Here is a 20,803-nt window from a genome sequence, read left to right as displayed (position 1 = left end):
TCTGGGTTTGCACCCCAGCGCTGCAACTGGTCTTTACGCAGCTTTGGGCAGGCCCCTGCCCTGCGCTAAAGTGGGGTGTTGGGAGACATGGACTAACCGGCTGCTGGACACGGCCATGATCTCGGGAAAGGACAGCTCCAGAAGCACCTGCTCCTGCTCATCCACGAAGTAGACTCCTGTCCAGTTGACGGCCACAATGACGTCGTTCTTGGGGAGGCTGGGGCCTGGGGCAGAGATCAAGGCACTGGGAGGGCGGCTTCCCTGCTTCCACACCCATCCCCTCCAAATCTCGCAACCTCCAGCCCATTTTACAAATGGGGAAACTGAGGCTCAGAGGATACAACCTCCTTATAAGCTCAAATCCAAGGTGCAGTGGGAAGAGTGCTGAATTAGGGAGCAGCTTTGAGTCCTATCCCTGCACTGGTTTTGTGAGACAAGCCCCTACGTTGCAGTGGGGTGGGGTGCAGGGAGGGGTTGGACTAGGACTAGCTTCCCTCTGGCCTGCTTTTTGGTGCTCCTAGGAAACCCGGTACCAGCACAAGGCCTGGCACAGAGCAGATGCCCAGTAATGATGGCCTGCGGTGGCTGAGCAGATGGCCAATGTGCGGTTGCGATGGCCACATCCACTCTCAGCCTCACAGAGCAGGCCCAGCAGTGACAACTCTGGGTGACCCTCTTCTATACACAGTAGGTGACCTCAACAGGCAATTGTTCAAACCCTTTTACTGAGCACCTACTGTGTGCCACAGAGCCCTACTGGACTACAAGGGGCCAGACCCACTCAATACACTGACCTGGAAAGACAAAGTCAGCCCACAGGCAGAAGCCTGGCCAACAAGAGTCTGGCTCGGGCCTCCTCTGACCCCCCACTCCCCTGAGGTGTTGGTCAGGGAGAAGGGCACAGAGGCGGGGAGGCTGAGGGTACCTGAGAATTTGAAGGCTTCATAAAACCTAGAGAAGAGCAAGGGCCACTTGAAGCGGGCGTAATTGACCACATCCTCTTTGACCTTCTGGGCATCAGCTCTCCTTTGGGCGTAGATCCCCTGGAGGGGGACACGGAGGGACAGGGACAAAAGACACTCTACATGCTCTGCCTGAAAATCCAGTGTCCCTGCACCCAGGCCGAGAGTGGCCCCAGAACTCCATGGCCTCACCCCACCCCGTCGGTCACAGCCACCCCATCGCTCACGGCCCTCTTAGCAGGGACATCAGTGAGCACTCACTAGAGAAAGCAGGGCCCCCTCCCACAGAGCCCCTAATCAAGCAGAGTGACAGAAAAGCAGACGATCCCAGCTCAAAGGCAGGGATCGGCAGGAGGCATCTGGGGAAAGGAGCAGTTGGCTGAGCAGGGTGTGCAGGCCAAATCAGACTGGGGCGAGGGCACGGGGAGGGTAGGGGAGTCCGGCCAAGTGGAGTTGTGGGCGAGGTCACCACCCAGCTGAGCTTCCCGTGGAAACTGGCAGGTGAATGTGGGCGTTAGGAAGGTCATCGCTCTTTCTGGAGGGGCTGAGCGTCGCAGTGGAAGGGATGGGGATGGGGCGTGGAGGCTCAAGGGCAGCTCACCCGGGAGGGGAAAAGCTGAGTGGGAAGGGCTTGTGGGGTTCCCTGATTAGGAAGAGGCCACAAAGCATTTGAGATAAGAGACTGCCACTCTGGAGCCCTTGGCAACTCAGGACAAAGCTGATTGTGCTCTTACACACCAAGGCCTGCAGGTGAGAGGCCTGGGGGTCTCCTCCCATAGCCGGTGTCTTCCTTCTCCCAGGGGCAGACCCCTTAGCTTGAAAGGGAGCTACTCATGGTTGGTTTATGGCCCAGGAAGGAAGTTGGGCCAGGGTTCTTTTAGGGGAAAATGAGGTTATCCTTGCTAGAAGCTCCTCCAATGCCCCTGAGCCATAACTCTACCACCTAACCCCAACACCCTGGGCCCTTGGTTTCCTCCTGAGACTGCAGGGCTGGACTCAATCTGCCTGTGTGCCTGGCATCAGCCCAGTATAGATGGCAGAAGGCAAGTGAACGCCTAGAGGTCCACGATGGAGAAAGGCTGTGGGAGACGGGTCTAGGATACGTCATGTTCCCTTGGCCCGACAGGTCAGGTGAGAGGTGTGACCCCTCTGATTGCCTGGGTCCGGGCCCCTCAGCTGGGTCACCGGAGAGCCCTCCTCCAATCGTCTCTCAACCCTCCTACCTTCTTGTGGGCAGCAATGGCCAGCTGGGCCCACTTCTCCAATGTCTTCAGGGGCGTGATCTCGCGGTCGGGGATGTAGGTGGGCACGAGGCTCAAGAGGCGCTCCAGGATCATCTCAGAGCCGTAATCCACAAAGTACTGCTGGGAGGCCAGCTCAGCCAGGTCATCCTCCTGGGTGGGGAAGGATGTCTCAGTCACACTGTATAGGAAGGCCTTCTGGAATGCTGAAGGCCCCAGGCCCCTGCTTCCTGTACCCTGGCCTTTGGGAAGTTGTGTTCTCATGGACTCACCAGGAACTCCTGTGTACTTGGTGGAACCCTGTGCTCCCTAAACTCAGGTCCACACCCTTGCCTTCCCCCAGATCCCCTCGGCACTAGAACAGAGCTGGGTCCTGCCCAGGAACACATGTGCTGACCCAGGAGATCAGCTAGTCTATGGGTAAATGGGTCAGCCACTCTGTTCCCAGCCTAGGGAGATGGACGAGGGGTGACAACAGAAGGGGAGGGCTTGCCAGGTGACTGTCAGGGAGGACAGTGCATCCCCGCCACATCACCACACAGCCGAGGGACAGTGAAAGCGATGAACAACCAAAAGGCTATACTGAAGAGGCTTCAGAGGCCCGGGTGGGCTCTGCCTGGGGTGGATGAGCGGTAGCCCCTGAGGCTCTCCTGGCAGCAGGATCAATAGAGAAAGGCTCTTGGGCACTTTGAAGGGAGCAGACATTTTCCAGTAAGTTCAAAGTGTTTCCATTTTAGCAACAGATATGACTATACTATGCATTCTACTCGAACACCAACACCACTCAGCATCACCACTGCCAATATCACCACCTCCTTCACTAAAGCCACAATCACCACCACCACTGTCACTACCACCATCAGGAGCACCTAGGCCATCACTACCTCCGTCACCGCTGCCATGGCCAACCATCCCCTTGGCTTCCATCATCTCCATCCTTATCCCACCACCATAATTACCATCACAATCGTAAGGGTCGTGAGAACCATGGACGCCATCATCAAATACAAAACCACCATGTCATTCCTGTCCTCAGAAGGAGAGAAAAGGATAGGCATTTGCTAGCTTGGTCTAAATAAGGGGCTCTCTTCCTCCGTTAGAGAAGTTTTTTAGGTGAACTCAGAGCAATGCTGTGAGTTCTGACACACCCACTGAACACTGCACAGGGACTGCGTGGCTGGGATGACTCCACCGGCAGAGGCCAGACTGCTCTTCAAGATCCTTGCCTGAAAGGAGCGTTAGATCCGGAAGAAGCCTGCCTATGCCCAGCCTCCGTCAGGCTGACGGCGGGTCGTCGACAGTAACACTCAGCCCCACCTCAGAAGCAGGCCGCTGTGAGCCAGGCAAGCTCAGCCAGAAGCTCCTCTCACCTTCTCACACCTGTACTCCCCGAACTTGACCCCTCGCACCACCTGCTGGTAGATGAGGTTGGTGGCCACGTTGTCTTCCGAGGGGTTGTGCCAGGGTGTGAAGACTTCTTTTCGGAAGAACAGCCTCCAGGGGGCGTTGCGCTCCTGGGCGCCCTGCTCCTTGGCGTACTGCTCACACTGGGAGATGGCGTCCATGACGTGGTCACTGCCACTGCCCAGAGAGGACACCTGTGGCCACAGGGTGGAGGTCACCGGGGGACAGCAGGCAGGGGAGGACGGAAAAGCGCCACTGACCGCACAGTGCTCTTGCTGGAATAGAAAACTGAGGCTCTGAGAGAGGCAGGCCAGCTTGAGTCCCGGCCGTGGGCCCTGAACTGGCGCAGCCATGTGGGAGTTCCTATTTCTCGTGTAAGAGTCATGAAGCCTGATGGACAAAGGGTCCCTGAGAACAGAGGAGGTTTCTGTAGATGGGAAAAATCCAGGCAGAGTGTCTCTGGCGACAGGGTTCTATCCCTGGAGTTGGTGATGTTGCTGGGTGTGGAGGCAAAATCCTCCCCTGCCCACCCACCCCACCCACCCCTCCACAGCTCAGCAGAGAAGGTTCCAGACTCAGCCATGAGCCCAGGAGATGCGCACACCAGGTGGTCACTAAACTGGAGAAGAAACGACCCTAGCGAGCTGATCAGGAGTTACATTCCCATTTGCAAATTGGAAAGTGAATGTCAGAGTCAAGGGCAGCACACCCCTCCTTGTCTCTGCGCACTAGGGGAGGACTGCTTCAGGCGGGGCACACAAGGCTGAAGTGAGATCTGGGGTTCAATCTACATTGTACCGGATGCAGGTGGTTAATTGCTCCCCGCAATCCTACAGTCAGGCGAGCCAGGGTCACTGGCCTACTGACAGGCCTCGGAAGCAAGTAACTGCACAAGGCACCTGAGCCGGCAGTGGGCAGCACTGAGTTGGAGCTGTGGGGGACAGGAGGGAAGCCTCAAGGCCCAAATACCTTATCAAACAGGGCAATGTAGAGGGAGAACCCGAAGCGGTCCTTGAGTGAGATTTTGTCAGCCAACGCGTTGCACAGCTCCTTGGCTGTGGTTGCTGAGTCTGTCAGCAGCGTCTTGGTGGTCCCGTCCATGAATGTCACTGGCAACATGATGGGTTTCTTGGACTTGGTGGCCTAGAAGTGACGAAAGAGGGTCTGTGGGAATCCTTCCACTTCTGACCCACCCGCTTAGTCCCCCGGGCTCCTGGCTCCCTGCTCCCTTTGCGATCGGAGCTGCCCCCTCTTGGCCCCAGCATCCCATTGGGACATTGCCTGTGCCTTGTCGCAGGCGCCCAGGGAGGCCTGCTGTGCTCCGTCCCCCCACTGACCCTCCAGGACCCCTGAGCTGAGAGTTGGGGCTGAGAGGTCAGGCATTGCTTCTGACCTCACATCATGTAACCGTCACAAGAACTTGTGAGATGAGTGTCACTGTCGCCGTGCTGCAGATGAAGCCATGGAGACAGAGGGAAGTCCCTGCCCGGGGCACTGCTACCAAAAAGCCAGAATATGGGAGTCGATCGTCTAGTGGAGACTTTACTGTTTCAGTAGGTCTGGGATTCCAGAACCTGGGGGTGGGCACTTAAAGAGCCCAAAGCAAAAAATGTTTCTGGGGTACTGGAGAGACAGACACACACACACACACACACACACACACACACACACACACACACACGCCTGGTGGATCCAGGGCTGCACCTGCAGCTCCAGCCAACTAGGTGGCTGCGTCCGCGTTCCATTGACGAAGGTCCTTCTGAGCCGCTCCTCACAGTATGGGGCGTAACCAGGAGGTCCCCCGTGGATGAAGTTCCTCAGGTACTGCAGACAGAGACGAGGTGAGGGAACCCCCATTCTGACTTCTCTCAGCCTCCCTCCCCTGGACCATTAGACCCGCCTCACCAGGTCTCCCGCCACAGACCTGCCCCTCAGGTGCGCCCACACCGCTCCTCTGCTTTCCATGGCCCCCCGCTGCCCTCAGGACCATGTCCACAGGCCTCAGCTTGGCAGAAAGGCCCCACAGTCTAGCCCTGCCTAGTCTCAGCGGCAACCCCGCTCTGCCTAGCTTAGCGCTTGTCTGCTTTCATCCAGGCCCACCTCTCTGACTCCACCCAACTGGAGAAGCCTTCTCTCCATAGCACCCACCAGCCAGTGTTGTCCTCTGTCACCTGCGCTGCCTCTGCATCCCCAGTGCCCAGGGCCGGGCCCTGAGGAGCCGTCAAGAAAGGGGCCTGAGCTGAACTAGTGACTGCTCCATGGGAAGCATGCAGAGGAGAGGGACTGGGTTGCGCCATCAGACTCAGCTGCCTCAGAAATAAAATGGGGCTGAAGGGAGAAAGAGTGAAGTGCTGAGACGAGGGGTCAGGAAGACGGGCCCAGGGGGACCTCAGGCCTGACAGGAGACGGCCAGGCGGGGCCTCATTGCCAAGCCACTGCGAGCTGTTTCCCCTTGCTCACCCCTCAGTGCTGGGGGAGAGGCCCAGCTCCCCCCCACTCTAGGTGGTCAGATGCCTCCCTTACCTTAACAAACTTCTCTGAGGGGGCGAAGCAGCCCACGCAGAGAGACACGAGGATCCAGCCCCGGGCATAGCTGCTCTTGGAAGGGTTGTGAGTGAGCTGCTTGCTGATCTGGCAGTAGATCTCATCCCTGGGGAGGCAGGGAAAGGAGGAGGGAGAACGCCACAGAGGAGGGAGAGTGAATGAGGGAAACTTGACCCAAAATGGAGTCAGGAAGCTTTAAGAGAAGGGCTGTCAGGCACCCGCCGCTCCTTACGCTCCAACACCTGGCAGGAAGCCACTCATCCAGCATCCAGCACTGCCCACCACTTGCAGCCAGTGAGAAACCACCACAGCCTCAAACACTCAGTGAACTTAATGCAAAACTGCCCTTTCTGATTCCCTCTTAAAGCCTAATGAAAGCGGACCTTCCCTTCGTGGACTTGCCCGAGGCTCCTCACAGTTACTTGTCCTCAGGGCAACCCCTCTGCTACTGAAGAATTAACACCAGAGTGTGGTGCGGGCACAGCGGCCACTGGTGACCGCACTGATGAGCCCCCCCCAGGCTCTGCCTGGTCTCCCACCACCAGGTGGGTGGTGCCGGCAGCTGAGTTCACCTCTCTGAGCCCAGTGCATAGTCATGACAACTGGCAGAATAGAAACAGCAAAACATCTGGAGAGTTCTCCGGGGGATGGCATGAGTAGGGACTTTGGCTTTCTCTTCACATATTTCTGTACCAAGTGGCCTGTATTACTGTTGAAATCAGTTGAAGGCAATGAAGATAGGTTTGATGTATTCATTTTAAAGGAAAATGATAGTCCCTTCCTTATAGGGCTGCTGTGAAGAATAATGAGCCAAAGCTTATAAAGCATTTAGCACAGCAAACCCTGTCTAAATGAATGCTAGCTGCCCTGTTGACACTGCTTAAGGGGGGGACGCACCATGGTGAAGTGACCACTAGGGGGCACTCACCCCTGCTCTTCCCACAAAGGGCAGCGCTGGCAGGAAGGAGGAAAGAACTAATTCAGCGGCTCCCCAATTTTGAGAGTTCACAAGCCAGTGCAACTTCTAAATAAAATATGAAGGTGGCTAACTTTTTTTATCATTGTAGGGTAAGGTAAAAGTATCAGGCTTTTCTGCCCTCCTGCCATTAGGATAGATGAGGGAACCCTGTGGTCCTGAATGCATGCCTGATGGCGGCACCTGAAGTGGGTGCACCCGGGCTGAGAGACTGAGTTTATCAGGGCGGCGTCGCGGGGACACCAGCAAAAGCCAAGAATGAACGGAAGCCGAGAGAAGAGAAGTAAAGAGAAGGCCAGAGAGCCCAGATAGAGTGAGGATTTTCTGGGGGCTGGGAGGACTGCCAGCCTCCCGGCCCCCCAGCACCCCTGCTGCCATATGCCTGGTAAATCTAAATAAAAGACCTGCAAAAGCCACTGAGGACCCTGACTCCTCCTTTACCTGGTCTGCTGGTCAGAAAACCTGCACTGTGGTCTTCCTGCCCCTACAATCATAAGTAAAGACATTTAAAATACACGCCACAGGGCCTCCCCTGGTGGTGCAGTGGTTGAACGCTGGGCTGCAAAGCTACATGTAGCCTCTGCAGCGCCGGTTCAATCCCCGGCCACCGGTGAGGGTCCTACATGGCGCGCAGACCTCTCCTGCCACCCGCTGCTCCCCTCAGCAGTGTACTTTGGTCTTCCTGCCTGTTCTGTTCCCCGCTCTGGCTCTGGTGAATCCTCTCACCCTCCTGTGCTCTGACTGTACCCAGTGCTTGTATGAATAAATAAAATCTTTTAAAAAAATAAAATACACACCACACATAATAACCTGTCCACAATCTATACTACAATCATTTCATAAAACAAAGGTAATTTTAATGTCCAAAAAGTTGGAAAGCTGAAATCTTGGAATAAAGAGCGATCCTTTAAATAAAATCATATTTAGCCTCAGCACATCCTTATTCTTCCCAGCTTATCACAGACCAGTGACAACTTTCTCAGAGAGCTCTGTCTGCAGCTGGGAGCCCCTGACTGATTTACTTTATGGACAGAAAATAGAGGCCGAGAGAGGAAAGGGATCCTGGTGGTTCCCCGGGGAGCCGGCCCCTCAGCCTTCTGACTCTTGAAGGCTCCTGACACTGTTCTTTAGAAGTGAGTCTGATAGTGAGATAATTGGGAGGCAAATTGTTGCTCTTTAAACACACCTTGAGTCCTTCTTCCTGGTGGCAGGGGCCTGGGTGCTGTAACCATCTCTACTGGGACAGTGTATGGCCTCAAGGAACAACTAAAGGAGGCCTCAGTGGAAGGCAGGGTGCCCGGGAGGCAAGTGACCCCTGGGCAGGTCTCTTTGCCCTCTCTATGGGACCTCAGCTTTCCCTTTGGAAAAATGGGGCTCATGCCCATCCCCATCCTGCTGTCCTCCCAGCCAACACAAAGTCCATGAGATCAGCTCTCCTGACTGTCTTGTGCAGACAGAGCTCTCTGAAAAGCCCTGTCTGCCCTCCACCAACCAGTTAGGTTGATTCCTGAATTGCTTCTGGTAATTCCTGAATCGTCCTGTCTCCTTCATGACACCCCAGGAAACTGAGGTGGGCTTCTCCCGGGTGTAGGTGGGGGAGGGAGGCCCCTGCAGGATTTCAAGGCATGCTGAGCTCTGTAACTGTCCCCACAGGCCTGGCTCAGCTACACTGAGCTACACTACAGCTGGCAGGGATGGGGGTAAACCAGGAAACGCACGTAACAGGGTAATACTTAGGTCCTGTCACACACCTTCCAGTTTTATCTGCCTGTAGTCTATTATTCCCCCTTTACAGACAATGAAACTGAGGCTTACAGAGATAAATAACTCTACCAAGGTCACACCGCTAGCTAGCAGCAGAGCTTAATGCAGGCCTGTATGGCTTAGTCTAATGTGAAGGTGACAAAGTCACAACTCAGCCACCAAAACCTTCCAGGACCGCTCTGGGAAACAGCCTCCCTGAAGCCACCCATCTGGTGCTGGCCCCGCCCCCAGGTACTGATCCCGCCCCTCTGGCTCTGGCCCCACCCCTGGGTACTGGCCCCACGTCCCAGGCGCTGACCGCAGAGCTGGCCGCAGGATGCCATTGCCAATGATGAAGTGCAGCTTCTCCAGGTTGGAGGTGGGCCTGTCCTCCAGCATGCTGTTGCCCTGCACTGTGGACTCCCCGTCGTGCAGCCTCTTGGTTACCTGGGTGAGATAGAGGAACCCAGGCTTTACAAGGGAAGGATGAAGGGAGGGGCCTGCCTGGTGGTGGAGTCCACCACTCCTCCCAGAGCAGAATCCTGGGAGATGCAGAAGAGTGGGGCTTCCACTCCAGTCATACCCCTGCCCTGAGAATAGCAAACATTGGAGCAACAACTGGCCCAGAGAGCTCGGACCACTGGCCTGGTACCACCCACTTCCACATATAACCCTCCTTAACACTCCCATCCCCACACCAGGGGCCAGCTCCTCTGACTCCTAGTGGCCCCCTGTCTCTCTGGGGTGGGCCCACACACAGAACTGACACCCGGAGTATACTCCGGTTCCAATGACTCAGTCACCTTCACCAGTCAGAGGCAGCACCACTGGGCCCTGGGGAGCAGACTCAGACCTGGATTCTCACAGATGTGCTTCTCTCTGGACCCACATGGCCAGACACCAGCCTGAGTTCTACCCAGAGATGCAGAGTGAGGGGGTGAGCAACAGGAAATCACCCCTGTAGACAGGATGGACACAGAAGGTCCTCAAGTCTCCTGAGCACCCACTGGGGACATACCATCTTCCCAGGAAGACATGAGTGGGTATTTCTTCCCTGGGGTCCTCAGATTCCAAATGGCAGACAGAGCTAGAATTCAAACCTGGGACCATGTGACATTAAGCTGGGGTCTGAGCCTCAGCTGGGGAACAGCACAAGAGTAGAGACAAAGCAGGCTAGTGGAAGCCCAGGGGAGGAGTCTACTGCTGTAGAGGGGTTGAGGAAGCATCCAGGAGGCGGTGACACCCACACAGAGAAGAGAAAGGAGGAATATCAGGCAGAGGGATTGCTGTGTGCAAATGTAAGGTCGCAGGGGAGCCAGTCATCCTGATTTGTAAATGACCTGGTAGTCTGTCTGCCTTCCCAGCCTGGGCAATCCTGGAGCACAGGGCAGGACGGTGCTCAGAACACAGAGGTAACTAAATGAGCAAATTCAAACAAATTCATAGTATTAATGCCCCGAGGGCATTCTCACAAACCAAACAATTCTCAGCATCTGAAGTGTCCTTGGATCAAATGCAACTCGCCAATCACCTGGCTAGAAATGTTCTCCCTCCCCACCTGCAATCCAGCCCTCCCAGCTCTTGGGACGCCTCCTCTGGGAAGCCCTTTCTGATCTGGCCCAAGCCTGAGCTCATCAGCCTGTTCCTCACATTCCTCTCTGTTCTATCACTCCCCTTGCCGGCCAGTCGCTGGCTAGCTGGGGCCCTGGGGACAGGCACCCCCCATGATCTTGAGTTCAGCCTTGCCCCAGCCTGGGGATCTAACCTCCTCTGTCAGTTTGGACTTCTTCTTCAGGGTCAGGTGCACCAGCTTGTGCCTCACGCTGCTCTTCTTCTGCCCCTCGGGGAGCTGGGTCTGCGGGACCAATGGGGTGAGGGTCAAGCCACGGGGCTGAACGTAATGGCGAGACAAGCTGGCCACAGGACTGTGTCTAGAGGGTTGTCTCCCCACCACACCAATATTTACCAGGTGTACCACACTGCCACCCCCACCTGTGCTCCCCCAGCTTTCCCACCAGCAGTGAGAGATGGGAAGCCGGAGACCCAGAAAAGCACAGTAGCGCAGCCTGCCAGGCCTCCCGTGGAGTCAGCGTGTGGAGCTGGCTGACGGCAAGGCCAGCCTGGTGCCGCAAGGCCTACCCGGTGGCCTTCGGCAAGTTTACTTTCCCGCCAGTAGACAGAGGAGGGCGGGGAGGCAGGGTGGAGAGGCAGAGACAAATTTTAGGATTCCCCTTTGGCTGAGGACCCTTAGTTGGGGGGAGCTGGGTAGCCCTGCCCACTGGCCTGGGGAGGGCATCCACCAGAGGGAACCCTGGCCTCACCTCGCCCTCGCCCTGCAAGGCCTGCAGCTCCCTCTTGTACATCTTCTTGCCCAGGGTCTCATAAATTTTGGTCATCACGGGGATCTTCTCGCTGCCATCACTCATGGCTGTGTGGTACTTGGGCTCAGGGAGGTCCCCCATGAACCGGAGGATGGTGATCCAGACCGCCAGGGCCGCCTGGGGGCAGACAGAGCAGTCTGACCCCAAGCACGAGAGTGAGCACAGGGTATTACAAAGTCGTCAAATAACCTGGGGGCTTGGGGAGAGCTGGAGAACCCCACAGAAGAGCCACTGAGCTGAGCATGTGAGGGGCATTGCTCGGGATTTGCAGCAGGGGTGACTGCTGCAGAATGAAGTCAGCCCTGGTGCTGCCCCACCCCGGCTGCCTCCTCGGCACGCATGGGCCCTGCCCTTACCAGCTGGTCCCCCTCATCGTCGTGGTACAGCAGAGGCTGCTTGAGGGGCCTCCGGGTGTAGGTGTGCGTGGTTGTGCCCTGGAAGTAGGTGGCACCAAACTTGGCAAATTTATACTCGGAGAGGTCCTCCTCATCCTCGTCGGGCAGAGGCAAGGCCGCGTCCAGGTCCTCCTCCACCATCTCCCTCCGCCCACACTCCAGGTCCTGAGGAGACAGGGGATTCCCTTCCATGGGACAGACTCAGGACTAGGCTTTGTCCCCCCAACCTGTCCCTGCAGGCCTGATCTACCCCCGCAGGGTAGGGCTGTGTTCATCCTGTTCATCACCAGGCAGGACCTGACCACAGTAGGTCTCCTCCATAAATGAATAAAAGTTCATGGGTAGCCCTGGAGATGGACAGCAAGGTCACTTGGCAGGCTGGTGACTGGGCAGGGCCTGGGACCTATGGCCCCTGACCCAGGTCATCGCTTCTGCTCAGAGGGTACTAGGTGGACTGTAACGCAGAGAAGCACAAGAGCACTGAGGGTCATCTCACCAGGGACCTCTGGAGACCCTGTCCCCAGCCTGGTACCTCAAAACCTCTAGGCGCCTGGCCCTCCTGGCCCGGCAGGCCACCGGAAGTTCCCAGGAAGCCGAACATCTTGTCCACCATATCCGAGTGATTGATGGGCTCATGGCGGGCCTTCTCCATCTGCTCCAGCAGCTCCTTCTTCCGCCGAGCCTCCTCCTTTTCCTTCAGCTCCCTCTCTGCATCCTCACGAGCCAGTTGGGCCAGGCGCTCCTGGGAGGTTGGGGTGACACAGAGGAGGAGATGGTGTCTGCCCCCAATGCCACAGCCTCAGGGAGCAAGTCAAGAGCCTCTGCAGCAGCCAGGTCTTAGTCCCAGCCACCCCCAAGGCCTCCTGCTGGCTGGGAAGTCCTGAGCCCCCAGCTTCTCTATCTTGGGTCCTGCCCAGCTCATTCTTCACAGTCCAATGCAGACAGACGCCCAGCTCTGAACCACAGGGAAGCCTCGAGACAGCTGAGATAGTAGTGCCACAGGCGGGAGCTACCTCCTTCGAGGCACAGCCGGGAACTACCTCCTCCAGGAAGCCCACTCATGCCTCCCTAGCTGGAGGAGAGCACACCAGCCCAGAAATTCCACAGCTGCAGTTCTGAGGCTCTATTCCAGCACTGCGATATAGAAATACACACTGAGCCATGTGTAGAGTGACTGTTTAAAATGGTGAAAAGAAATGGGTGTGTTTTAATATCTCAATATTTTGGGGTCTCCTTGGTGGCTTTCAAGCTATCGCTCATGCTATCAAGCTACCGCCAGCCACTTTTACTTACTTATGCATATAAGAAATGGAGTGCAGACCAGAGGTGCGGGGGGTAGGGGTGAGAGGGTTCACCAGAGACAGAGTGGGGAGCAGAAGAGGCAGATCTACTGAAACACACTGCTGAGGAGAGCAGCGGGAGGGACAGGAGAGGTCTGCCTCGCCATGTGGGTAGCTCCCTGGCTGGGCTGCAGTGGTTGGTGATAGCCTGATAGTGTGAGACTTAACCCCTTCACCACCAGGGAGGCCCAATAAAAAATAAATCTTAAAAAAAAATCAGTATTTTGTTGAACCCAATGTTTCTGAAATAACATCTCAACACAAAATTATTAAGAATAGTACTGAGATATTTTATATTTCTCTTTCCTGTACCAAATCTGCAGATCAGTGTGTGCCTTACACTGATGGCGCTTTGTCATTTCAAGCGCTCAGCGGCCTCAAGGTTGGGGGCTCCCACACTGGGTGCGCTTGGCCAGCTGAGGCTTTTAATTTGGGCACCATCTCCCAGCTCGAAAGTTTTCCCAAGGGCATGGACCCTCTCTCCTGAGCCTGCAGCAGGCTCAGGCCCCTGGGGCACTGGGGATGAGCAGCCAGTGACCGAACCCGTGAACAACACCGAGGTGCCTGGCCTTGTCAGCTCACCTGATGCTTGCGTTCCGCCTCCTCCTTGGCCTTCTTGGCACTCATCTCCTTCCGCAGTTTCTCCTCCTCTGCCAGGCGCATTTTCTCGGCCTCCAGGCGCCGCAGGTACTGGGGGTGGTGTGGGTGGGCACTGAACCACATGGAGCGGCCCTGGCACTTGCTACCAGCTTGGCCCACCGAACCCTGACTGAATTCTGGGACTGGGGGTGATTCTGCCAATAATTTGGCACACAGGGAAGCAGGCATCTCAGAGATTCTTCCTGCCACAGAGCAGAACAGGGTACCATTGATCCGAAAGTCAAACCAGGTTTGCCTCAGCATCCCACAGAATCATAAGTGACTGGGGCCCTGACATTGGCTGAGAGGATGGAAATGAGGGCTGTGGCCTCAGTTTTGTGTAGTCCTCAGAGAGGGCATAGGTACCCACATAGGCCTCAGCCAACAAGTGGGGGTGATTTTCTGCCTGAGGTGGAGCAGCCCCCTCAGAGGACTCACCCCCCTATGGGGCTTGGGGCTGTGGGTGCAGTGGACTCAGGATCCCTTACCTCAGCCCTGAGGCGCTGGTGTAGCCTGCGGGCAATCATGCCCCGGGCATAGGCCTGCACGGTGAGCACGGCCCAGAGGCGGTGGCGGAAGGCTTTGCGTACCAAGTAGGCACGGCAGCGGGCCTGGAACTGGATGATGTGCCTGCGGGCTAGGTGGTACTGCTGGTGCAACTTGCGGGAACGTTGCAGGGCCTGTAGCCTCAGGAAGCCCAGCCGCATCTGCAAACACCGCCACCTGCTCAGCCGCTGCCCCAGTTCCAGCTTGGCCCCACCTTGGGAAGCATCACTCACTGGCTCCATGCTCACACCCGCCTGCCCCAGGGCCCTACTCTGTCTCTCCCTGTCTCCTTTCTGATGAAACTTCCCCAGGGTGTGCACTTGACTCCCCCTGAGTTGTGTTCCCTCAAGGACGCCCCATCCCCAGAGTAGGAGCCCATGTCTTCCTAAGCTCCTCCCCAGACACGAATCAGCCCTGTAGCCCAGTTACTCCACAGATTGGCCCATCCATTCCCAACCCTCTGCAAGGTCTCAAATAGCCCAGGTGCTCACAACCCACCAAGACATTCCAGAAGAAAAGCCACACACACTGCTGACCAGATGGGAAAAACACAGAACCAGACTTGGACTTTGGGCTGGAAGAATGGTAGGAGCTGGTGGGAGGCCAACCAGACCAGGGCACAGGCAAGTTCTGCTGCTATGGTAACAGGCCTGGGTTCAAAGGTTTCATGGGGCCAGAGCAGCTCCCTCAGAAGGCTCACCAGCCCATAGTTCCTCCTGCAGTTGTGGCCCCTCCAGTGCCTCTGGATCAGTGTGGCGGCGTTCTTCAGCTTCAGGAAGTTGGACCTGAAACAGCAGCATGTTGCAGGAGGTCCTCAGAGAAACAGCATCCAGAGGCAGCCAAAGCACAGGTGGGGCTTGGAACAGGAGGCCAGGCTGGTTCCAGCTCTGCCTCTTGGGCTATCTATATGACCTGTGGCCAAGTCACGTCACCTCTCTGCCTTAGTTTTCTCATCGTAAAGTGGTAGAATATACCTGCCCTGCCTCATAGGCCTGTCCCCTGGACCATGAAGGGAGCCATTCAGAAGATGTTTATTGAATGAATAAATGTATTAGTAACAAGTGGTGAATACGACAGATTAAAAGCTTTGAACACTGTGAAGGTCACTTATTACTGACTAACTTTTCCAGTGTATAGGTGAGGCATCTGAGACTCTGTGAGGCTGGGGCTACATGAGGTGCCACATCTTCTGACCAATTCCGAGTAAGCTGGCATGGGGAAGAGATGGTCTGGGCACGTACCTGTCTTTGAATCCCCGGATGACCTTCTGGAGGAGGATGACTCTGTCGGTGATGGCCTTGTCCCGCTCCACCTCCAGCAGCATGTCATGGTGGTCCTGGAGAGCAGGGCTCCTGAGCTCCCCGGGGCCAGGGCCTCAGTCCCAGGGCTGAGCTGCCCCCGTGGGCCCTCTCTTTCTTTACTGGGCTCCCAGCCCTGCTCTGGCCCCATGGGCAGCCTCACACAGCCGTGGGTACAGAGAGGGTGATGGTGGCTATGCCTGAAGGCCCAGGAAGGTACTGGAGGAACCTAATTTGACTGGATGGGGTCAGAGGCCCCATATGCACACACCCTGGCTTCATCTCTGTGGCCATCTCTACTCAGCCCCCTACTCCCTCCATATCTCTGTGATAGCGGCCCCTCATCTGGGCCAGGCAGCCGTTGTTGTTTCTCTCCAGGATCTTGACAACAGTCTCCTAATCAGTCTCCTACCCCCATCACTGCCCCTCCAGCCTCCCTAAAGAGGGATTTGTGTTTCTCCTGAAACACAGATCTGATGGTGCCCTCACACTGATACCCCATGGTTCCTGGGATCAAGCCTGGTCTCCTCATTCTGGCACTCAGGCCCTCCATGATCAGGCCCTGCTGACCTCACTGGGCCTCTCTCTTTCTCATCCCCAAGTTGGTCAAAACTTCAGTCCATGTGCACTGAATATCCACGTGCCAGCACTGTGCGAGGTGGGGGTGGGCAGTGAGTCCAGTGGACATGGACCCTGTCCTCGCAGGGAGCCACATCCATCAGATAATCACAGACCACATCATGTGGGGACAGGGCACAGAGGAGCAGCCTCAGCTGAAGTTTCTGAATGAATGAGGAGCCACAGCCCATTTCTGAGAAGCCCATTGAGGTGAGGATAGGAGCCATGACCATTCTCAGAGCTCCCTGGCTTCAGGCCCACCCAGGCCAGATGCCGAGCACCACACTTCAGCACCCATGACCCCCAGCAACTCACTCCCCCTCTCTGAGCCTGGAACGGGCACATAGTCCTAGCTCACAGGGCTGCTTGAGGACTTAGGAGACCAGAGATAGCGAGCCCTGCCCGCGGCGGTCACCCTGCAGGCTTTGCAGGTACAGCTGAGGTGAGAGTGACACTGTTGCAAAGAGGAAATGTAGGCTCGGGGAGATGAAGGGACTGGTCACGGTCCCTCAGGCAGACAGGGATTGGACTAGACTCCAGGACTCCCTCCGGCTCAGGGCTGGCTCTGCCTGTCTTTCCACACTGTCCTGGACTGGGCAAGCCCTGCCCCCATGCACAGGAAGCAGCCCTGCCCGGGTGCCCAGGACAGCTAGCAATCTAGTACAGCAGAACTAGAAATGGGGAAGCCAATGTGCAGAAGCTGGCAGTGTTCCTGCTGCAGCTGCCTCGCCACTGCCATCTCCCAGCAAGCACTGCTCCAGGCCAGGGTCCCAGTGGTCCAGCTTCCTGCTCCCAGCCCTGTCCTCCTGCCCCCAACTGCACGACTTCTGAGGTCCTATCTAGGGTACAGCTGGAGTCTGAGAGGGTAGGAACAGACCCCAAAACACTAACAGAGCAAAGGGGATGGCACGGGGTCAACCCAAAAATGCACTCAACCCAAAAATGTCCCACCTCCACCCTGCCAGATGCATCCTATTTTATTTATTTTCTTATATTATTGTTAATTTTTGAATAATATGTGATTTCTCCCCTCAGGTGTCGTCCCCGTGGTTCTACCACTACAGCACCCGTGACCCATCACCACAGTCCCTTGTGCTCTTCCCCTCCGTGTTTTGACCCCTTGCCCTTCCCCTCCTTGCAGTCACATCTTACTTTAAAGATGGGAAAATGGCACTCAGAAAGGACCAGTGACCTTCCCAAAGCCCCAGCACAGACAACCCCAGGGTCAGGATATGAATCCAAGCCTCCCTGGTCAACCTGCCTCTTGCCTTCAGTAATCTGACCCTACACCGGGATCATAGATGGTCTCAGTACCAATTTCCCCTCAGCCACCAAGGATCACACAGCTGCAGGACAAGAAGATCTTGGAGACCCAGCTCTGCCCCATCTGATGACGTGACTCCTCTACAGCGCCCCCTAGGATACCATCCCCACCGTGTCAGCAGTGCACAGCTGAGCTCACCTTCAGGAAGATCTTGGTTTTGCCGATCTGCCAGTCATCGTGGGCACCCAGCACAGCCTCTGCCATACGCTGGCATGTCCCCCGAAGGTCATCCTGGGGGTGTACGAGAACAGGCAGCCTCTCCAGTGGGAAGGCCAGCTGGATGTCTCCCTGGAGACCGGGAGGCCGCCACTAGCTTCAGCTCTGTCCCTGACTGGCTATATGATCCTGACTGGGCCCTGCCTTCTCTGCTGGCACTTTTCTCCTTAGCTCAGCCAGATGATTGCAAAACCTCCAATGTTTAACCTCCAGGACCCACTTGGCAGACCTGGTCTCCTCTACACAGCACATGTGTGACGTTCACACAGACAAATAAGGTGACAGGAACCTTGGATGCACCCCACTTCTGCCCCCCAATTTCCCCAGCTATAGCTGAGTTGGCTGAGCTCATGTCTTGCCGAGTTTACTGACCCAATGAGAAAAAACTAGGGCTCTTGCCAAGCCTAGAACAGGGACCCTCCCTCCTGCCATCTATGCCCCCCAGCCCTGCACCTGTTTGTAGGCTGGCTTCACGCCAGGCAGCAGCACTCGGTACCGCTCCACGAACTCCACGAAGCTGTAGCGGATGGGGTAGCCAGCTCGGCGGATTCGGATGGTCTCCATCATCCCCGAGTACCGCAGCTGGCGCACGCACAGGTGCCGGTCGAACAGCTGCCGGGCACAAAGCCAAGGTCGTCAGCACCTGAGGTTCCTGAAGGAGGCCAGCCCTGCTCAGGAATGCCCAGCCCCAAAGATCCAGAGAGGTCAAGGCCACATAGTAGATGAGAAGCAAAGGTAGGGCTGGTCCCAGATCTGCAGCTCACACCCACACAGTGGTCCAAAATGAGATCCTCCTGCAGGGTGAGCTGTGTGCTTTGGGGGCACAGAGGAGAGATGGCTTAATTACCCTTGGGCTAGCTCAAGGGGGCTTCTGAGTCTTTGCTCTAACCTCAACAGGACAGAGGCACTGGAGGGGCAGGATGAACACCTGCGGAGGTGTGGAAGCGTGAAAGCCCATGCCTGTTGGGGGACTCCAAGGGGACCAAGAAGGCTGATGCGCGCCAAGATTACGATCATACAGGTGGTGTGTGCCTTGCATCACCCCAGGCACCCTTCACACGGCAGCCTTGTAAGAGCTGGAGTTATTCAGACAACTTTCTGGCCATTGGCAGTAAAGTGCCTTAAGAGGCGCTTTTCTCTAATTGACACAGTCAGTGAGTGATGGCAGCAGGACAGGGCCTGGCCAGCCAGCCTCTGGTTGGGGAGGGACTGCAGAGGCCTCAGAGGCAGGTTCTGGGGGCAGCAGGATGGAAGGGCATCTCCGAGCAGGAGAAATGGCATCCATGGGTCCTGGCAAGGCCCTGATCTTGTGACCCAGACCTGTCTTAAAGGGGGAGCTTGCTGGAGCATTCTGTGACTCACACCCTGCAAACCAGGGCCTGAGCCCCAGGGGACTCTTAGGCCCCTCTGGGGAATGTTTTCCAGGCAGAGGCCAGGGTCAGGGGCAGGGTCAGTGTGCTGCTCCCGGCTTCCGTCACCTGTTTCCTCTCCCTCCGGGCACTTTCCCTAGCACAGCACTGGCCTCCTGCCTTCCTTCCCTCCCCAGACCCAAAGGCCCAGCCTTCCTCTGGCTTCCTCTGGCCTCTGGAAGAGCCTGGTGGTAAACAACACAGTGAAAGGAAAGGGATCCCAGTGAGGCTCTGTCCTGTCTGCAGCCTCAAGCCCCCTGTCTTCCATAAGCCTCCATTCCCCGATGGTAAATGTGGGGCCACGCTGTCCCTGCCTCATGGGCTCTTGGGAAGGTTGGATGTGGCTGTGGAAAGACAATCTAGCCAGTGCCTGGCACACAGAAAGGGTCCAACAAATGTTACTCCGAAGAGCAAAAAATTAAGAAGGTTCCCGGTCAGTCAGAGGGATCTGGGAAGGCTTCAAAGAGGAGGTGGACCAAAGGGGAAGGGATTTCAAAGGTACACCTTCAGCCAGAAGCACGGCTTCCATTTACCGAACAGCACTTACATGCCAGGCTGTCTGCATACTCACTCGTGCACAGAATCCCACTAGGAGTCCCATTTCTGTGAGGAAACTGAGGCACAAGACTGGTTTGTCTACAGTCACCCAGCTCGTAGCGATCAAGTTAGGATTTGAACCTGCACATGACCCACTGCGGAGTCCAGGGCACCTGCTGCCTCCAGCAACCTGGGGCCTCTGCTCTATAAATCCCCCCAGGTGCCCTAAAGAGGGCAAGAATCACACTATGCAGCCCCCACCCTGTCCACCCTTGGCCAGGCCCTTCCACCTCACCCTCCAGGCTGGCCCCGCTGGCCCGTGGCCAGGACTGCTCACCATGGGCTTCTTGAACTCATTGGGCTTGATGCAGCGCACGAAGAAGGGCTGGCAGGCGCCGAGCGTGCGCATCAGCAGCTCCAGCGACCGCTTGAACTGGCTGCTGAGTGTGGGCGAGCGCTTCCTGGTCTCTGCGCCCTAGGGGAGGTGGGGGGGACGGACCATAGCAGTGGGAGGAGCTGACCTCGCCCTGCAGTCCTGGAAGGGGGAAGGGAGGCCCCCAGGGTCGGGGTCTGGGGAGAGCCACCCAGGGAAACTGGCTGGTCAGGCGCTTGGGGTTTTCCTGTGACCCGCTGGCCTGGATTGGAGCTGCCATCCCAGAGGCACACTTTGAGGAGCTTCCCGGAACCTCCTGGGCCAGGCTCCCTGCCAGGAGGAACACTCCAGAGGAAGCGGAGAGCCCTGGGCTGCTGGGTGACTCAGGGCAAGGTGCAGCCCCTCTCTGAGACCCCATCCTTGCCTCCCAGTAAATGGGAGGTTCCAGAAGGGTCCTTCTGGGGCCGGCGTGGTCTCCATAGTGGGGTGGCTCTAGATCCAGGTTTGACAGACCTCAAATCAAACCCGGCCCACCACCTCCTAGCTGTGGGGTCCTGGCCAGGTCACTCAGAGCGCGGTGTCTCAGCTTTCTAGATGGGAATGGTGCCCTCTCGCTACCTGACATGGGTGGGCAGAGAGCAGGACTTGGTAAACAGCAACCAGGAGCCCCTGGGGGAGGAGAAGGGAGTGGTGGGGAGAGGGGGCCGGTCCCTCCCCCCTCCCTGTGGGATTAGTCTTCAGAGTCAGCCGTGGGCTGATGGGCAGCTGGACAAACCTCCTGAGAAGGCCCACACTGGCCTTCTGGCACTGAGGCCTGGAGGACACCACACCCCACCCCCAAGCCACAACCTGGTGAG

General features: G+C 56.8%; 1 protein-coding gene across 8 annotated transcripts in view; it reads right to left on the bottom strand.

Annotated features, from left to right (window-relative positions):
• The window catches only part of MYO7A (myosin VIIA), a 77,915-nt gene that overhangs the window by 16,414 nt on the left and 40,698 nt on the right, over positions 1-20,803 (bottom strand). For all 8 annotated transcript variants that reach the window (XM_054699553.1, XM_054699552.1, XM_037523014.2 and 5 more), the window contains 19 exons: positions 19,911-20,048; positions 18,081-18,239; positions 17,550-17,642; positions 15,413-15,507; positions 14,872-14,956; positions 14,114-14,332; positions 13,569-13,676; positions 12,179-12,388; positions 11,608-11,811; positions 11,192-11,368; positions 10,636-10,725; positions 9,190-9,317; positions 6,131-6,257; positions 5,312-5,431; positions 4,577-4,750; positions 3,574-3,801; positions 2,186-2,356; positions 926-1,043; positions 98-224 (listed from right to left, as the gene is read on the bottom strand). In XM_054699553.1, coding sequence (XP_054555528.1) covers positions 98-224; positions 926-1,043; positions 2,186-2,356; positions 3,574-3,801; positions 4,577-4,750; positions 5,312-5,431; positions 6,131-6,257; positions 9,190-9,317; positions 10,636-10,725; positions 11,192-11,368; positions 11,608-11,811; positions 12,179-12,388; positions 13,569-13,676; positions 14,114-14,332; positions 14,872-14,956; positions 15,413-15,507; positions 17,550-17,642; positions 18,081-18,239; positions 19,911-20,048 — 2,771 coding nt within the window. The remainder of the gene's footprint in view (positions 1-97; positions 225-925; positions 1,044-2,185; positions 2,357-3,573; positions 3,802-4,576; positions 4,751-5,311; positions 5,432-6,130; positions 6,258-9,189; positions 9,318-10,635; positions 10,726-11,191; positions 11,369-11,607; positions 11,812-12,178; positions 12,389-13,568; positions 13,677-14,113; positions 14,333-14,871; positions 14,957-15,412; positions 15,508-17,549; positions 17,643-18,080; positions 18,240-19,910; positions 20,049-20,803) is intronic.

Source organism: Talpa occidentalis, unplaced genomic scaffold, assembly GCF_014898055.3.
Source record: "Talpa occidentalis isolate TD23 unplaced genomic scaffold, MPIMG_talOcc4v2.1 talOcc4.3, whole genome shotgun sequence".
NCBI lineage: Eukaryota > Metazoa > Chordata > Mammalia > Eulipotyphla > Talpidae > Talpa > Talpa occidentalis.
The sequence above is the reverse complement of the archived record's forward strand: the minus strand, read 5'-3'. Positions and strand labels throughout refer to the sequence as shown.